At 42.3% G+C, this 17963-nt stretch overlaps 1 protein-coding gene across 6 annotated transcripts in view; it reads left to right on the top strand.

The window, feature by feature from the left end:
- Positions 1–17963, top strand: part of LOC140468034 (dedicator of cytokinesis protein 7-like) — a 171426-nt gene that overhangs the window by 70491 nt on the left and 82972 nt on the right. For all 6 annotated transcript variants that reach the window (XM_072564199.1, XM_072564198.1, XM_072564197.1 and 3 more), the window contains exons 8-14: positions 2184–2250; positions 4413–4562; positions 4744–4824; positions 7638–7794; positions 8945–9069; positions 9695–9788; positions 11262–11424. In XM_072564199.1, coding sequence (XP_072420300.1) covers positions 2184–2250; positions 4413–4562; positions 4744–4824; positions 7638–7794; positions 8945–9069; positions 9695–9788; positions 11262–11424 — 837 coding nt within the window. The remainder of the gene's footprint in view (positions 1–2183; positions 2251–4412; positions 4563–4743; positions 4825–7637; positions 7795–8944; positions 9070–9694; positions 9789–11261; positions 11425–17963) is intronic.

Here is a 17963-nt window from a genome sequence, read left to right as displayed (position 1 = left end):
TTGTGCTTCCTGGAGCACTGCAGCAATCCTGAGACCAAAATGCTCATATGGGAACACCGGTGGTATGTTAAAGTAGCTGTAAGCGTAGGATGCTGGTTCCCACTCTTGCTTGGAATCAGAAAATTTATCTGAATCCTCCCTTCACTTCGTCAACATCTTTCTTCCCACTTCTGGGGAATAGGCTGTCCAGCAAACCCAATGACTCCCACAGTTATCTGAACTATACATCCTCATACCCTACATCCTGTAGGGACTCCATCCCATTCTTACAGTTTCTCTGTCTTCATCGCATCTGTTCTCATGATGCCACTTTCTGCAGAGGATGCCTCAGAATCCTTGACTGAGGATACCCCGCTACCATGGTTGACAAGCCCTTGGCCCTGTCTGACCCATCTTCTGCACTCTGCCTGCACACTTTTCTTTACTTCCTCAACAATGATACAGTCCGACTGGTCCTCACCACCCTCCCAGAACTCTCGTGAAGGATCGTAAGCAGCCATTTCCATCATCTCCAGTGGAATGCCACCAGAATTTGGACATTACCCCCTCCTCCACCTTGTTAGCATTCTGTAGGGACCGTTCCCTCCAGGACACTCTGGTCCAATCCTCCTGCGTTCTCAATAGCTCCCCACACCCCCATGCTATCACAGAAGAACTATGGGCGGCACGGTGGCACAGTGGTTAGCACTGCTGCCTCACAGTGCCAGAGACCCGGGTTCAATTCCTGCCTCAGGTGACCCTCTGTGTGGAGTTTACACATTCTCCCTGTGTCTGCGTGGGTTTCCTCCCACAATCCAAAAATATAATGTGCAGGTTAGGTGAATTGGCCAGGCTAAATTGCCCGTTATGTTAGGTGAAGGGGTAGATGTAGGGGAATGGGTCTGGGTGGGTTGCGCTTCGATGGATTGGTGTGGACTTGTTGGGCCGAAGGGCCTGTTTCCACACTGTAAGTAATCTAATCTAACCTCCTCCTCACTCCACAGCCCAAACCATACCTTCCTAGTGAATCAGTGATTAATCTGCTCTTCTTTCAATCAAGTCAACTGTAAATGCTACTCACAACATGGCTGCCTCTACCCAGGAGAGATGAAATGTAGACCTGGTGAATATTTGTTGAATACCTCAAATCTGTCCAAAATAATAACCCCGTACTTCCAGTTGCCTGCTATGTCATTGCACAACAGTGTTCCCACACCAACATTACTGCTCCAGCGAGTTTCAGCACATGCTCGAAGAGCAGTGTCTCATCTTTGGCTTGGGGCACTGCAACATCTAGAACTCAACATTTGAGTTGAATAACTTTAGAGCCTGATTACGTCCTTCCTGTGTTTTCACTCACCCTATACACTCGTCTTGACGTGACGTGTTACTTTCAGCACACCAGCCTATTCTCACCTACTTTTAGTCCCATTAACACATTACACGGGCTACCTTAAGCACAGCCTACCCATTCTCCCCTCTTGTTAGCTCTCATTATCACTTATTCACTTTCTCTCCTTTCCTGCCTTACTGTCAGTAATCTCTCTCCGCCCCCCCCCACCCCCACCCCCAGCACCACACCATCTGCCTACCCTTTCATATCTCACTCTTGCCCTGTCTGCCTTCTGCGCAAAAAAGACTTTTCCAATCATTTATCACAAAAAGTCACTGGATTCAAAACAAAACTATTTTCTCCCCACAGATGCTGTAAGTCCTACTGAGTGTCTCCAGCAATTTCTGAAGATAAAGAATAGGTTACAAGAAAATTTAGTGTCCTCTAAAATTCAATAACGTGCCACAAACACAGTCACAGAAAAAAAGCCAATAACCTGCTTTCCACTGCCGAACTGCTCTGGCCAATAGACTGCTCCTTCAGACAAAAAAGTTTGAGATTTTGCTTTCTCAAATCTAGATTGAGACAGCCCAAACTTTCAGGTGTGAGAAGTTTTGTATCTTTTTGGGCTGATCCCAGAGCTTTCTTTCCCAAGTCCTGTCAGAACTTAATTATTTAGACACCTGGGCAGAGTGTTAGATCCTTTGTAAAGATATGGTTGTTCCCATTTGTAAGGGTTAAGAAGTGTTTCAATTTCTTGTCAATCATTTGTGGAATTTATTATTTATTCTGTTAATCCAAATGACTTTAAATGCAGTAACAACATAACTCTCTCTGAGTGATGGACTTATTTTCTTCTCTTCCATCAAAGGTTTGAAATTGAAATCGAGCCCATATTTGGGGTTCTTGCCCTGTATGATGTAAAGGAAAAGAAGAAGGTAAGTGGCTTGTATGTGTAGCTTCTGTCACTTACTTTTATTCACACAGTGTGAAATCTAAACCAAACTGATGGAGAAAACGCTGCTTTCTCAGCAAAGGTAATTGATTTTGGATTTAACTTCTGATAATGGTTTTTAACCGTGTTCCTAGTCCTGCACCGACTGGGAGATTGTCCATCATTATCTGGCTTTTTAATGTATCACAGAATCACTATGGTGTAGAAGCAGGCCATTTGGCCCATCAAGTCCCTACCGACCCTCCAAAGAGCAATCTACCAAGACCTACCCTATCCCTGTAACGTTTCATGTCCCATGGTTAACCCAGCTAGTCTGCATATCACTGGACAGTATGGCCAATTTAGCATGGCCAATCCACGTAACCTGTACAACTTTGGATTGTGGGAGGAAGCACCTGGAGAAAACCAATGCAGACACGTGGAGAATGTACACGTTCAACACAGACAGTCACCTGAGGCTGGAATCAAACCTGGGTTCCTGGCGCTCTGAGACAGCACTGCTAAGCGCACTCTTCTCTGTAGCCATCATCAGCAAAGCTCCATTTTCTTTTTGTTTACTTCTATGACTAGGGGACACAGTCTCTTACCCCAGAGGGCTGTGGAGGCTCAGTCATTGAGTTTGTTCCTGACAGCAATTGATAGTTACAATGGCTTCAAGGGCTGGGGAATTGCATAAGAAAGTGTTGTTGAGGTATAGATGATTATCAGTGAGCTACTTGAATGGCAAAATAGGCTCGAAGTGCTGAAAGGGCCTGCTGGTGCTCTAGGATGGCATTTTTGTATCATCTTGAAGCTTTACTCTAGGATGTTTTGAATTGATTCCTTAAGAGAGGCTGCTGCTGCTGCTCCTTGTGGGCTTGCCAGGAACGGAAGGCAGTGCTAGCAGCTGACAATATCCACCTGACTGTGAGAATTTAACTTTGGGAATAGGACAGCTGTAGTCAAATTTTGACAGGATTTACCTGGTGTATTTATCAGTTTATAACATATGTGCCCTTTATATTGGGTGTGTCAGGGTATTGTGGTCTGTATTTTGTCTAGTACATTGTCACACTGTTGCATGTTTTCTGACAGGAATGACTCAACAGATTAGGCCCTTATTCTTTAGCACTTACAGGAATGAAGGGTGATCTTATTGAAATGTACAAGATTCTGAGGGGGCTTGACATAAAGGTTGAAAAGATGTTTTCATGATGGTGGAATGTCAAACTAGGGGATACAATTATAGAATAAGTGGACACTCATTTTATATGTAATGTGAAGGAATTTCCCCTCCCAGAGAGCAGTGAATGTCTGGAATTCTCTACCTTAGAGAAATGTGGAGACTGGGATCTCTGAAGGTATTTAAAGAGGATGTAGATAGAGTTTTAAAGTATCAGAGAATTGACAGCTATGCTTACCTGGCACAAAAGAGAAGTTGAGGATTGAGACAGATCAGCCATGATTTTATTAAATGGCAGGACAGACTTGAGGGGCCGAATGTTCTACACTTGCTTCTATATCTTGAGTTCTTATGTCTCTGTCAAAAAAAGCTTATTGTCTAGTGAAGTCCTTACTTTAACCAAACTCATTGTGTGTAGCTAGTCAAACCTTTTGATTAAGTTAACAATTTTGTTGTGGTTCTGTTCGCTGAGCTGGGAATTTGTGTTGCAGACGTTTCGTCCCTTGTCTAGGTGACATCCTCAGTGCTTGGGAGCCTCCTGTGAAGCGCTTCTGTGATGTTTCCTCCAGCACTTTTAGTGGTTTGAATCTGCTGCTTCCGGTTGTCAGTTCCCCAGCTGTCCGTTGCAGTGGTCGGTATATTGGGTCCAGGTCGATGTGCTTATTGATTGAATCTGTAGATGAGTGCCACACTCATCTACAGATTCAATCAATAAACACATCGACCTGGACCCAATATTCCGACCACTGCAACTGACAGCTGGAATTGACAACTGGAAGTGGCAGATTCAAACCACTAAAAATGCCGGAGGAAACTTCACAGGAGGCTCCCAAGTACTGAGGATGTCACCTCGACAGGGGACGAAATATCTGCAACACAAATTCCCAGCTCGGCGAACAGAACCACAACAACGAGCACCCGAGCTACAAATCTTCTCTCAAACTTTGAGGTTAACAATTTTATTTTCCTGCTGTTTGTTGTAGATTTCTGAAAACTTCTATTTTGATTTGAATTCTGACCAAATGAAGGGCTTGCTCCGATCTCACATTCCCCATGCTGCAATATCAACGATGGCCAGGTCCACCATCTTCTCCATAACATATCCTTCTCCTGATATATTCCTGGTGATTAAGGTAAACTTGGAGCTTCCCTGTGAAATACTTAGTTACTTTTTAATGAAGTTAATCTCTTTGGAGCTGGAGATTTAAAATTCTTACCCTGTCATTTGAGTTTCCACCACCTTTGAAGTTGCTGAGCTTTTTTGTTGTATTTAATCTATAACAATTCTCACTTTCAACTTTTTCCCTATTGCAGCTTGAAAAGGTTCTGCAGCAGGGTGATATTGGGGAGTGTGCTGAACCCTACATGGTCATGAAGGAGTCTGATTCGACCAAGGTAAGGAGAGCACATGTCCGCCTAATAATTTTAAACTGTAGAGAATACTTTATTGGCCGCTGGAAAATGCATTGTAGTACTGTCATGTATCACGTTTCTTTGTATACATGGAGGGTAAGAGGGGACCCAATTGAAACGCAGTGAGTTCTTAAGGTCATTAACAGAGTAGATGCTGGAAACATGTCTCCCTAGCCTGGGAACTACAAAAGTACGTGTCATAGTTTCATGGCATGGGGTCAGCTGTTTCAAAATGATCTGAGGGTAGATTTCTTCAGTGAGGTTTAAGAACCTTCAGAATTGGTGTGGATGTTTCAACTTTGAGCATATTCAACCTTGAGATGAGTAAATTTTAAATACTAAGGGAACTGGCCATGGAGACAGTGACAGAACGTGAAGTTGAGGTCGAGGATTAGCTATGATCATATCAAATAATTGGAATGAAGGGCTGAATGGTCAAATCCTCCTCCAATGTTTTTATTTTCTGAATACTGTTTTAGCTGAGTCATGAAGATGAGAATGGAACCTCAGCAAATCACAGCATAATTCCATGTTCTATTGCTGAATGATGATTATATAAATCATTAATTGATTGTCACATGCACCTTTAAGCACAGTGAGAAGCTTTATTGTGAGCACTACAGGCAGATTATTGTAAGCAAGGACTCACAGATCGTAGAGTGAAATAAACTTGGACAGAGTGAGACATAGAGATGACACTGCTCAGGACAAGGCAAGAACAACATTAACAAGATTAACATTATTTGAAGTTAGAGAATCCATTCATCAGCCTAATGACAACAGGGAACAAGCTGTTCTTGAATCTGTTGTTGCGTGTGTTCAAGCTTCTGTACCTTCTGCCTGATGGAAGAGGTTATAGAAGAGCTTGCCAGGATGGGATGAATCTTTGATGATGATGGCAGCCTTTTCACATAATGAGAGATATAAATGGAGTCCGTGGATGGAGAATTGGTTTCTGTGATGGTGTAGGCTGTACACACATCCTTCTACAGTTTCTTATGTTCCTGGGCAGAGTAGTTGCTGTACCAGGCCATTATGCACCCAGACAGTCTGCTTTCAATGATGCATCTGTAGACGTTGGTGAGGGTCCTTGTGGACATGCCGAGTTGCCTGAGAAAGAAAAGGCTTTGTTGTGCCTTCTTGATTGTCACGTCCACTTAGGAAGTCCATGACAAATCGTTGGTTATTACCACTCGTTGGAACTTGTTACTCACAACCCTCTCAACCTCCACTCCGTTGATGTAGATAGGGCTTGTTCTCCTCCTTTCTTTCTGAAGTCAATGATCAGTTCTTTAGTTTTGCCAACATTGAGAGAGAGGTTGTTATCACTGTACCACATCACCAAGCCCTCTGTCTCCTTTTTGTATTCTGACACATCGTTGTTTGATATCCATCCTACCATGGTGGTGTTGTCAGCAAATTTGTGGATGGCATTCGGTGGGAACTTGGCTGCACAGTCGTGCATATACAGGAAGTACAGTAGGGGGCTGAGAACGCATCTTATGGGGCTCCAGTATTGAGTGTTATGATGGAGGAGATGCAGTTGTCTATCTTCACTGATTGTGGTCTATGGATCAGGAAACTGAGGATGCAGTTGCAGAGGCGGAGCTGAGGCCCAAGTCTCAGATTTGACATCAGTCTGGTGGAGATAATGGTGCTGAAGGCAGAGCTGTAGTTGATGATTAGGAATCTGATGTAGGTGTCCTTGTTTTCCAGGGATGAGTGCAGGGCTAGAGAAATGGTGTCCGCTGTGGACTTGTTTTGTTGGTAGGCAAATTGCAGGGGATCGAGGCAGGGCTGGGAGACTAGAGTTGATGAGGGCCGTGACCAGTCTCTCGAAGCATGTCATGTCTATTGAGGCCATATCCACTGGGTACTCATTAAGGCACGTTGCATGTGCTTTCTTCGGTACCGGGATGGAGGTGGTCTTCTTGAAGCAAATGGGGACTTTAGCTTGTAGGAGGGAAAGGTTGAAGATGTCAGTGAATACCTCCACCAGCAGGGTCTAAGAGCAGGGGCAGGGCCACCATTCGAGCCTGTCGCTTTCCTTGGATTGACTCCCAGGAAGACTGATCTGACATCTGCAGCAATGACTGAGGGAGCAGGTGCATCCAGGGCTGTCAAGGCAGGTGACACCGCGCCACTGGCATTCTGCTCGAACCAAGCATAGAAAGCATTGAGCGCATCAGGGAGTGCATCATTCTTAGTGTCACCATGTAAATGGTTGTTAAGTGCTCACATTGATATAAGACACAATTATAGTACTGTATTTTTACTTTCAAACTTTACTTCTAGCATGTCAGTTTGTAGCATTTGCCTCTGAATGGGAAGATAATTAGTTTAGGACACTACCATCTAATCCTAATTGGAGTGCTGCTTCATCACTGGTCTGTACCAGCAGTTCGGTTGCACATTTAGCATCCCATGGCAGAATGTAGAGATAAGAGTGTTCTCCCAGTGACCTGGCCAATGTTCCTCCCTCAGCTCAGACCATTAAATGCCAATTTAGTCATTTATTTTATTCTTGATTCATGGATTTTGCTGTCCACATAATGGTTGCAGCATCTAACTTGTCATTGTTTCACAAGTTATATTATCCTCTTAAAAATATCTATGATGGAATACAGTTCTTTGCTAGCCTTCTATATCTCTGTCAGTTTTCAATTCTCTGTTATTTGTCTTAATCTGTCTGTCTGTCTCTCTCTTCCTGTTGTGCCATTTTCTTTCTCACACTCATGCATTTTTCTGAAGTATAACTGAACGCAACATTTTTATTGTTTGTGTCACCTGCCCAGCACAAGGAGAAAGTTGAGAAGTTGAAGAATCAGGCAGAGCAGTTCTGTAACAAGCTGGGGAAATTCCGAATGCCCTTTGCCTGGACTGCAATCCACCTCATGAACATTGTGAGCAGCGCAGGGAGCCTGGAGCGTGATTCCTCAGACTCGGAAAGTGGTGAGAAACAGCATATGGTTCCATTCTGCCCTTTTGAAGCTAATCCCTTACATTCTTGGGTCCGTTAAATGAGATTAGTTAGACGCAAGACAGATTCATATTTACAAGTGGATATTGGTATCAGTATGCATTTTGAGATTATCTTTCCAGAAACGATGTTTGCATTTACCTTTGATATTGTAAAATGGCCCATGAGCTTTAAAGGAACATCAGAAATTTGACACTAGTAGATATTAAGACAGGGAACAAGTTTGGACCTACAGTTCCTCTCATACTGGGCAGAATTATTGCAAAAACATTTCAGATCCTTAAAATTAACTTGTTTCATGACCAATCTGATCCCAACTCACATTCCCTATTCAGTGGGCTAGTGTCCAGAGCTTGGTAAATTCTGCTTCACAACGATGGATAGAGCCATTATCAGCAATCTTGAGCATCTAAAAGGAGTTGAGCGAGAAGTTTAGAAGGGAATTCTGGTGCTTAGACCTTAGCTGCTGATGTGATGTAAGTCAAGGATGCACAAGGAGCCAGGATTGGATGACTGCAAGTTTTTGATGGTGTTTTCAGAAATGTTAGAAATGAGAAGGAGCAAGCCCCTGGAGAGATCTGAAGATGCAGAATCTCTGACTGTACCTAAATCTTTCCCCTTAGTTTTTCACTGAACCTGTTCAATTTCTGTTCAAGAGGCTAAGTATTTCCCATGATCTGCAAACATTGCTTGATTAATGTTGTTCTAAGTCAGGTAACTGGGCGTGTACTGGATTAGTAAACCTACTGTAACATTGTAACCATAGCATATGCTTCTGTCAAGTTGATTTTACAGCTTCATTCAACTAGAAAATCCAAGTGAGTGAATTTATTACTTTATGATGGCCCAGAATCTTTCACAGAATGGAAAATGGCTTTTGCGTGCTCTTATTAAAGCAGAGACTGTAACAATAAAAAAGGAATTGAATAAACGTTTGAAAAGCATTCGAGGAAAGGGCAATAGAATAATTAAAGAACTCGACATGAAAAGCTGAAACTTCACAATTGACAAGACTTTTTGTTGTAAACACTCGTTTAAAATGGAAGTGGAGGTGCTGTTTGGTACAATGTTTGACTTATAACAAAGGGAGTGACTGCTCTTTTTATTATGCTTCCTAACAAGAGCGAAAGGGAACGTGGACTGATCGGAAGAAAAGGACATTGGAGCGGATGAGTATTGGAGAAGATGCCTGCAATTATACGAACTTCCGTCCAGCTACCCTGACTGTCACAAACTTCTTCAAACAGGTAAACAATAAAAAGAAATGTCAAACTCAGAAGAAGTGGTCCAAGGCAAGCAAATGTCATTAATTTGAGGACCTGCAAAGCCATCATTTGCCCACTTGAAGACTGAAGTTCACAAGTTGTTTTCTGAATGATCAATCCTGCTTACAAATGACCACGGGTGGTTTCATTATTAGAGTTGAAACATCTTGCAAGGAAAACTTGGGCTATGTGAGATGTTGAAGATTGCTTGAGATTTCAGTCTTGCTTGGTTCAAAACCTGGGAAACAAACACAGAGAATGCTGGAGAGATACAGCTTCTTGCAGTATCTGTGGAGTAAGAAACAGCCACCATATCAAGTCCGGTATAATCTCTCATCAGAACTCACGCCCTCTCCTGTGAAGAGGAGTCACACTTGACTTGAAACTGTGTGTGTGTGTGTGTCTCTCCCTCTCTCTTTCCCCCCCCCCCCCCACTCTCCCCACACAGATGAAACATAGATTCTCCTGCTCCTCGAATGCTGCCTGGCCTGCTCTGCTTTTCCAGCACCCCACTTTGATTTTATAGACTGTCTCCTGATGAAATGTTAAAAATCATTCTCATGTTGGGAGCTTGATATTGGATTGCTGTCCTTTTCTGTTTCATCAGGAAGGGGATCGTTTAAGTGATGAAGACTTGTACAAGTTCCTGGCCGATATGAGAAGGCCCTCATCTGTTCTGCGGAGACTGCGACCAGTGACCGGTAAATTGTTGAATTCTGAAGCTTAGAAGTGGCAGGGTGAGCGCTGGGATGCGACAAGTAATTGCAATAGCTTTTTGAGGAAGCAGCAAATCAAAGCACTTCGCTACTTTTGTGGAAATGCTTATTATTTAACTTGCTCAACCTGGCATTGACTGATATGAAGTTAAATGTGTACTCCTCCCTTCCTGAGCACCAGCATGACAAATGCTCATCCTCAGGTAATTTGATTCACTCCATGTGAGATCAAGAAGTGGCGGAAGGCACCAGATTCAGCAGAGATTTTGACATTCTGGCAATAGTTCTGAGAATTTATGCTTCAGAACTAGCCATGCCTGAGCTAAACTGTATCAGTACAGTTATGACATGACACTGTGGGAAATTGCTAGGTATATGGTGTTCTATAAAGCAGGGCAGTTTTAGTCCAGCCAATTACTGCCCTGTCAGTCATCTCAATTATCAGCAAAGTGATGGGATGTGGAGGAGGAGAAAGATGCAGATGCTGGAGATCAGAGTCAAAAAGTGTGGTGCTGGAAAAGCACAGCCAGTCAGGTAGCATTCGAGGAGCAGGAGAATCGATGTTTCGAGCATAGGCTCTTTATCAAAAAGTGATGGACGGTGTTAGTGACAATGCCATTAAGCAGTACATAGTCAGCAATAACCTGCTCACTGATACTGAGTTTGGGTTCTGCCAGGATCATTCAATTTCTGACCTTGTTTGGTCAGTCTTAGCCTTTTTCTGGGCAAAAGAACTAAATTCAAGTGGTGACGAGAGTGAATGCCCTTGTTTCAAAATGTCTTTCCTGGGTTCTGGATTCTGTCCTAGAGAAAGATGGTGATGAGCCACTTCTTTTAACTGCTGCACTCCATTTGGTGCATGTACCCTATCGTGCCATTGGGAAGAGAGTTCTGAGATTTTGTTTCAGTTACTGTGAAAGAGCAATGTTTTAGTTCCAAGTTAGTATGGTCTATAGCTTGGAGAGGAACTTGCAAGTGGCAGTGTTTACAGGTATCTCCACCCTTGTTCTTCTAAGTGGCAGAGAGCTCAGATTTGGAAGGAACTTTGGTGAGATGCTGCAGCGTATATCGCAGATTATACGCACTGGAGCCACGGTGCATTGACTGTGAAGAGAGTGAATGTTTAAGGTATTTGATGTAGTATTAGTCCATCAGTACTGGGAATTCTGGAGTGAACAACTAACTTCTGTCTCCCAAAGCAATTCAGGAGAATGATGAAAAACTGTCCACTTGCCTGGTTGAGGACAGCTGCAACAATGCTTGTCCCTAACTTTGAACTGTATTGGCCATTCCTTCCCAGTTGCTGAGTTCAGAATCCTGGAACACCCTAACATCACTGTGGATGTTCCACATCAGATTGACTGCATTGGTTTAGAACGTGAGAATCTATAACTTCATGTTTCCTTTGTATCTTTGATTTGCCTATTTATCTTAATAACATGTCTTCTATGTTTATAGCTCAATTAAAGATTGATATATCTCCTGCTCCCGAAAGTCCACACTACTGCCTCTCCCCTGAGCTGCTTCATGTCAAACCATACCCAGATCCTCGAGTCCGCCCAACGAAAGAAATCCTGGAGTTTCCAGCAAGAGAGGTCTATGTGCCCTACACGGCGTACAGGTAACAATCAATCCCAATCATACCACCACCTCAGTGTCAATGCAAGGCAGAAGGCAGGATGGGAGAAGAATCTTCTCTATACTTTATTATTCACTGATGGGGAACTCCTTCAATGTTGTGTTTGCCTCTCAAATTCTCAGGATGTCAAAAAGTCTGCAGGTGTTTGCTGAGCATGTTTGGATTATAGTACCACTTTAGATTTGAACAATGACCCTACATCTAGGTATGTCGTTGATTATGAAGTGCATCAAGGTGTGCTGGGGGTATAGAAGTTTCATATTTAAAAACGTTTTTTCAGTCTTGTTCCTCTTCAATGGCTGCAAAGCAATTCTCTTTGGGTATTTTTTTCCCCATTCATTCATGTGACATGGGTGTCGTTGGTGATTCTGGCCTTTGCCCCAGTTTCCCTGGAGAAGGTGGTGGTGAACTGCACCTTGACCTGGTGCAGTCCATGTCTCAGCTGCCAGGAGCTCTGCAATAGTGAACAAATGGTGATGAGTTTCTCTTGCAGGATGATGTATGGTTTGGATGGGAACTTTGCAGATGGTAGTATTCCCATACATCTGCTACCTTTCACCTTCTAGATGGTAGAGGCCATGGTTATAGAAAGTGCTGTTGAACTAGACTTTACAAGTTGCACATCTTATATATGGCACAGGACATTGTGCTATAATACATGCTTCGTTAATGTGAAGTCACTAATGTGATTGACAAATTGGGGATACTTTCTAAAGTGCAAACTTGTAAAATATCTGTTTGCTATAACGTGATTATATTGCCAAGACTTTAAGTGTGATTTTTATATAATGTGGAGGTGCACAAGAACACAGCCATCATGTTATAGAAGAACCTCCTGTACCCAATTCCACTGTGCATTCCACAGTGGTAGGTGGAATAAATCTTTTAGCTTGGTAGATGGAATGCTGATCAGTATAAATTGCACTGTCTTGAATGGTGTTGAACTTGTGTGTTGTTGGACCTGCACAGATCTAGGCAAGTGCAGAATATTCCGTCATGCTTGTGCTTTGTAAATTCTAAACAGGTTTTATCATAATATCAGTGACATATTGTGGAATTTCCAACCTCTGAGTTGCTCTTGTAGCTATAGTTTTTAGATGGATAGTCCAGTTCAGTTTCTGGTCAATGTTGATCGTAAGAAATGCAGCATTCAAACTGATATGGAACATCATAGGCAGATTGTTAGACTCATACCAGCACTTGTATGGCATGAATATTATTTGTTACTTATCAGCTAAGCCTGGATGATGTCCAGGTCTTGCTGTGTATCAACACTAAATGCTTCATTATTTAAGTACTGCAGTTGGGACTGGACATGGTGCAACTCTCAGCTGCCATCCCCACCTCTGACCTTGTTTGGAATTGTATAATTGGGAAATTAAGATAATTTGCACTCAGCAAGGTCCCAACATCAGCAATGAGTCAGTAATGTTGCTTGAGAGATATATATTGGGCAGAACACAGGGATACTCTAGCTACTCCGAATAATTTCATAGAATCTTTCATGACTACCTCAAGAGGGCAGTCTGGGACTACTTTTAACATTTCAACCAGAAGATGATATCTCTGACTGCACAATGCTCCCTCAGTCCTTTGGGTAGGAGGTTCCACAAAGGCCCTCTTTCTGCTTGTTAAGGTGAATGTGAAAAATCCTATGGTGCTTTTTGAAAGAAGAGCAGAGAGTTCTTATCACTGTCCTAGGTCAATATCGATCATTTATTTGACATTATGGAAACTGATAACCCAGTATTGTGTGACATTTTCTGAGAGCTTATTGTGCACAAATTGCCTACCACTTCCGTACCTGACAACAGCATAGAGTCATAGAGATGTACAGCATGGAAACATACCCGTCCATGCCGACCAGATATCCCAACCCAATCTAGTCCCACCTGCCAGCACCTGGCCCATATCCCTCCAAACCCTTCCTATTCATATACCCATCCAAATGCCTCTTAAATGTTGCAATTATACCAGTCTCCACCACATCCTCTGGCAGCTCATTCCATACACGGACCACTCTCTGCGTGAAAAAGTTGCCCCTTATTAGGTCTCTTTTATATCTTTCCCCTCTCACCCTAAACCTATGCCCTCTAGTTCTGGACTCCCCGATCCCAGGGAAAAGACTTTGTCTATTTATCCTATCCATGCCCCTCATAATTTTGTAAACCTCTATAAGGTCACCCCTCAGCCCCTGATGCTCCAGGGAAAACAGCCCCAGCCTGTTCAGCCTCTCCCTGTAGCTCAAATCCTCCAACCTTGGCAATATCTTTTAAAATCTTTTCTGAACCCTTTCAAGTTTCACAACATCTTTACGATAGGAAGGAGACAGAATTGCACGCAATATTCCAACAGTGGCCTGACCAATGTCTTGTACAGCCGCAACATGACCTCTCAACTCCTATACTCAATACTCTGACCAATAAAGGAAAGCATACCAAATGCCTTCTTCACTATCCTATCTACCTGTGACTCCACTCTCAAGGAGCTATGAACCTGCACTCCAAGGTATCTTTGTTCAGCAACACTCCCTAGGACCCTACCATTAAGTGTATAAGTCCTGCTAAGATTTGCTTTCCCAAAATGCAGCACCTCATATTTATCTGAATTAAACTCCATCTGCCACTTCTCAGCCCATTGGCCCATCTGGTCCAGATCCTGTTGTAATCTGAGGTAACCCTCTTCGCTGTTCACTACACCTCCAATTTTGGTGTCATCTGAAAACTTACTAACTGTACCTCTTATGCTCACATCCAAATCATTTGTGTAAATGACAAAAAGTAGAGGGTCCAGCACCGATCCTTGTGGCACTCCACTGGTCACAGGCCTCCAGTCTGAAAAACAACCCTCCACCACCACCCTCTGTCTTCTACCTTTGAGCCAGTTCTGTATCCAAATGGCTAGTTCTCCCTGTATTCCATGAGTTCTAATCTTGCTAATCAATCTCCCATGGGGGAACCTTGTCGAACGCCTTACTGAAGTCCAGATAGATCACATCTACTGCTCTGCCCTCATCAATCTTCTTTGTTACTTCAAAAAACTCAATCAAGTTTGTGAGACATGATTTCCCACGCACAAAACCATGTTGACTATCCCTAATCAGTCCTTGCCTTTCCAAATACATGTACATCCTGTCCCTCAGGATTCCCTCCAACAACTTGCCCACCACCGATGTCAGGCTCACCAGTCTGTAGTTCCCTGGCTTGTCCTTACCACCCTTCTTAAACAGTGGCACCATGTTTGCCAACCTCCAGTCTTCCAGCACCTCACCTGTGACTATCGATGATACAAATATCTCAGCAAGAGGCCCAGCAATCACTTCTCTAGCTTCCCACAGAGTTCTCGGGTACACCTGATCAGGTCCTGGGGATTTATCCACCTTTAACCATTTCAAGACAACCAGCACTTCCTCCTCTGTAATCTGGACATTTTGCAAGATGTGATGTTCTGTGGTCAGGTAGTTGCTACATAAATACATGTTTGTTTTCTTTTTCAATCCTGAACTGGTGACTCAGTCTGGAATTTGTGCTCAAACGCTACATCAGTGTGAGCACTGCCTACTTCAGGGTCAGAACTGAACAAAAGTTGAGACAAAGGTAGCAAATTATGAGGTTGCAACTGCAGAAAGGTTTTGTGGTGTACTGTAGATATTTTCTAGGCAACTGATTCAGAGATGTTATTATACACCTCTGGAGCAGGTGGGATTTGAACCTGGGCCTCCTCGTTCAGAGGTAGGGGCACTACCAGTGTGTCAAAAGAAGCCTTCTTTGAGGTGTGTTATACTCATAGTCACAGGTTTCAGATGATTTGTGGAAATTAACATTGTTGGAATAAGGTAAAACTGGCATTCGGCCTCTAGAAGTCCTCCGTTTAGTTAGAGTGCCATCTTGCGGCAGAAGGTGAATGTTTGAACTTTTCTAAGTTTTCCTGAAGATGCTGAATCTCTGGTGTTGAACTTTAGCTTCTCTTTGGATATAATGAAAATTAATGAGCTAGGTCTTCTTGATATGGGACATCCTGCAACCAATTGGAGTTTTCTCCTCCACCCTTAGCACAAAAGATCTGAACATCATTTTCGGAAAGTATACGCTAATTGTGTGTGCTGCAAGTGTTGTGACATCTGGGAATTCAATGATTGCAGGCTCAACAGTGGATGTCCTTATTTGATGAGAATTAAGGTTTGAGAAAGAGATATGAATGTCTGAATAGGAAATCTGAACCACATCGGGTGATGAAAGATTAATTCAGAGGTTAAAAAGATTTGATAAGCAAAATGTGCTCAAAAATTGGCTTTTTCAAAAATAAATCTTCATTTACAATTGAAGAAATGAGATGCCATAGTTTTCTCAGCTGGTGAGATTGATTGGCATGTTGTTAAAAGGATATTTGAACTGCTGTTTACCGGATGTAACTTTTTGTGGTGAGTTTAATGGGCAATTAATGCGTCAATCCATGACATTCCGAAGAGTAACTGGGATGCTTGGAGTGAAATGTAGCTTGTGCAAGGAGACATTGGAACTGTATCTATGCACGTTCTGGAGATTTGCAACTCATGGTATAACTTTTAAACCCCTAATTGGCTGGTCAGTTTTCACATGAAATAATCCTGTCTGTTAATTCCCTATTGTCATCCTAACACAATTTGAAAATGCAGTTTAAGAAAAGTATCACTAGCAAAAGTTGACTTTATTTGAATTTATTTTTGGTCTAAAATACAACCGGGTATGATTATTTTTGATATTGCTACAAAAGACTGGTGCATTTCCGTAAATTAAGAAAGTCTGTAAGAAACAAGGTAATCATCAGTATGTGTGGGGTAGCTCAAAACTTTTGCAAAGGTATAAAACAGAAATATTAGAACCAGCAGTAGGATTAACTTCCCTGTTCTGATTAATTACTGTTAAACCTAAAATCTGGTGTGTATTTATAAAAAGTGTTTGTTTTAACACATATTCCAGTAATTGCTAATGAAACACATGTTTTGTGTGTCTGTCTTTTTAATTGGCCCTCTCTGCAGATCTGGGTTAACACGGTGTCAAGGGTAGTGTTTGTTTTGGGTGCGATACATATTGTACTGGAATCCTTCAGGCAGTGTGAGCAATGCCAGCTGTTAGAGCAGATGCAACACAGACTTGCTCCTGTGCATTTTCCTAAGGTTGGAAGTGACGGTGTGGGCTCCTGTAAATGTTCCTGCTCCAATGTACAGCATTTAAAGTATCCTCAAGATAATTAATGAGAGTTATTAGCATTTTCCTGTGTGTAAAGGCTGTTAAGTGATTTAACCACTGAATTTTCAATGATGATGTGTAATGTGATGTTTACTAATACATTAAAACTGTTTATAAGGGAGCTTTCCTTATACATTACTCAACACTTGTTTCTCAAACGAAATAGGTTAGAGTCTGTACTATCAGAAACAAATTCAGAGAATTTTACCTTTTAAGAGATTTACTCCTTTGAACCATATTAATGTTTGCTTCAGAAAATGTCAGGATTACACTTTGGTATGGTGATGGTTTTGAGCATCCAGGTATATGGATCATTAAAATGATGTTAAGACATAAAGAAAATACTTGATGGGAAAATGGAATACTGGCCATTATATCAAAAAGACTAGAATGCTAGTGGTGAAGTCATAATTCAGCTGCACAAAGCCTTACCTGGAGTACTGTGATTTATGCTGTGCACCACATAGCGAGTTTTGAGAAGATTTGTAGCTCAGGTTGAGGTTTTGGATGTAGGTTTGCTCGCTGACCTGGAAGGTTCATGTCCAGACATTTTGTCACCTGTGCACCATATGTTAGAAAGGATATATTGGCCTTGGTAAGAATCAGCATGTATTTAACAGAATGATCTTTGACAACAAAAATCAAATTGCAAGGCAAGATTTTACAAAGTAGGGTTGTATTGTTGGAATCTGGAAGATTCATAGGTAATTTGATTGAAAAATTAAAGACATTAACAGGAATAAGATCAGGTAAGATTGTGAGAGGCATTGATAGGGTGAATGCACTCGGTCTTTTCCCCAGGGTTGGGGAATCAAGGACGAGAGGACATCAGTTTAAGTTTAGAGGGGAAAGAATAGAAAGGAGCCTAATGGGCAGCTTTTTTTACACAGAGGGTGGTACACATATGGAAGGCAGGCATTAACAGCAGGGAAATGGGGTTAGTTCGGATTAACATTTTAGTTGGCATGGACCAGTTTGGGCCAAAGGGCCTGTCTCCGTGCTGCAGGACTCTATGACTTTATGACGTGGTAAATACAAACTATTTCTGCTGGTTGATGAGTCTAGGACTATAGTCTTGAAAAATGTTCAGGAGAGAAATCAGGGATTCTTTGATCATGTAAAGGATGATATAAGGTCATAACTTTTCTTCTGCAAAGGGTATTTGGTTGCAAGCCAATTGCTAATTTTAGATCTAAGGTTTATAGGTTTTTGGCCTCAAGGCATGAAGGGATACGGAATTATGTTGCAGATCAGTCCTGATCTCATTCATTCATAGAACATGCTTGAGGGGCT

This window comes from Chiloscyllium punctatum, chromosome 46 (genome assembly GCF_047496795.1).
Source record: "Chiloscyllium punctatum isolate Juve2018m chromosome 46, sChiPun1.3, whole genome shotgun sequence".
In the NCBI taxonomy this organism is placed as follows: domain Eukaryota; kingdom Metazoa; phylum Chordata; class Chondrichthyes; order Orectolobiformes; family Hemiscylliidae; genus Chiloscyllium; species Chiloscyllium punctatum.
This window is presented reverse-complemented; position numbering and strand designations above follow the sequence as displayed.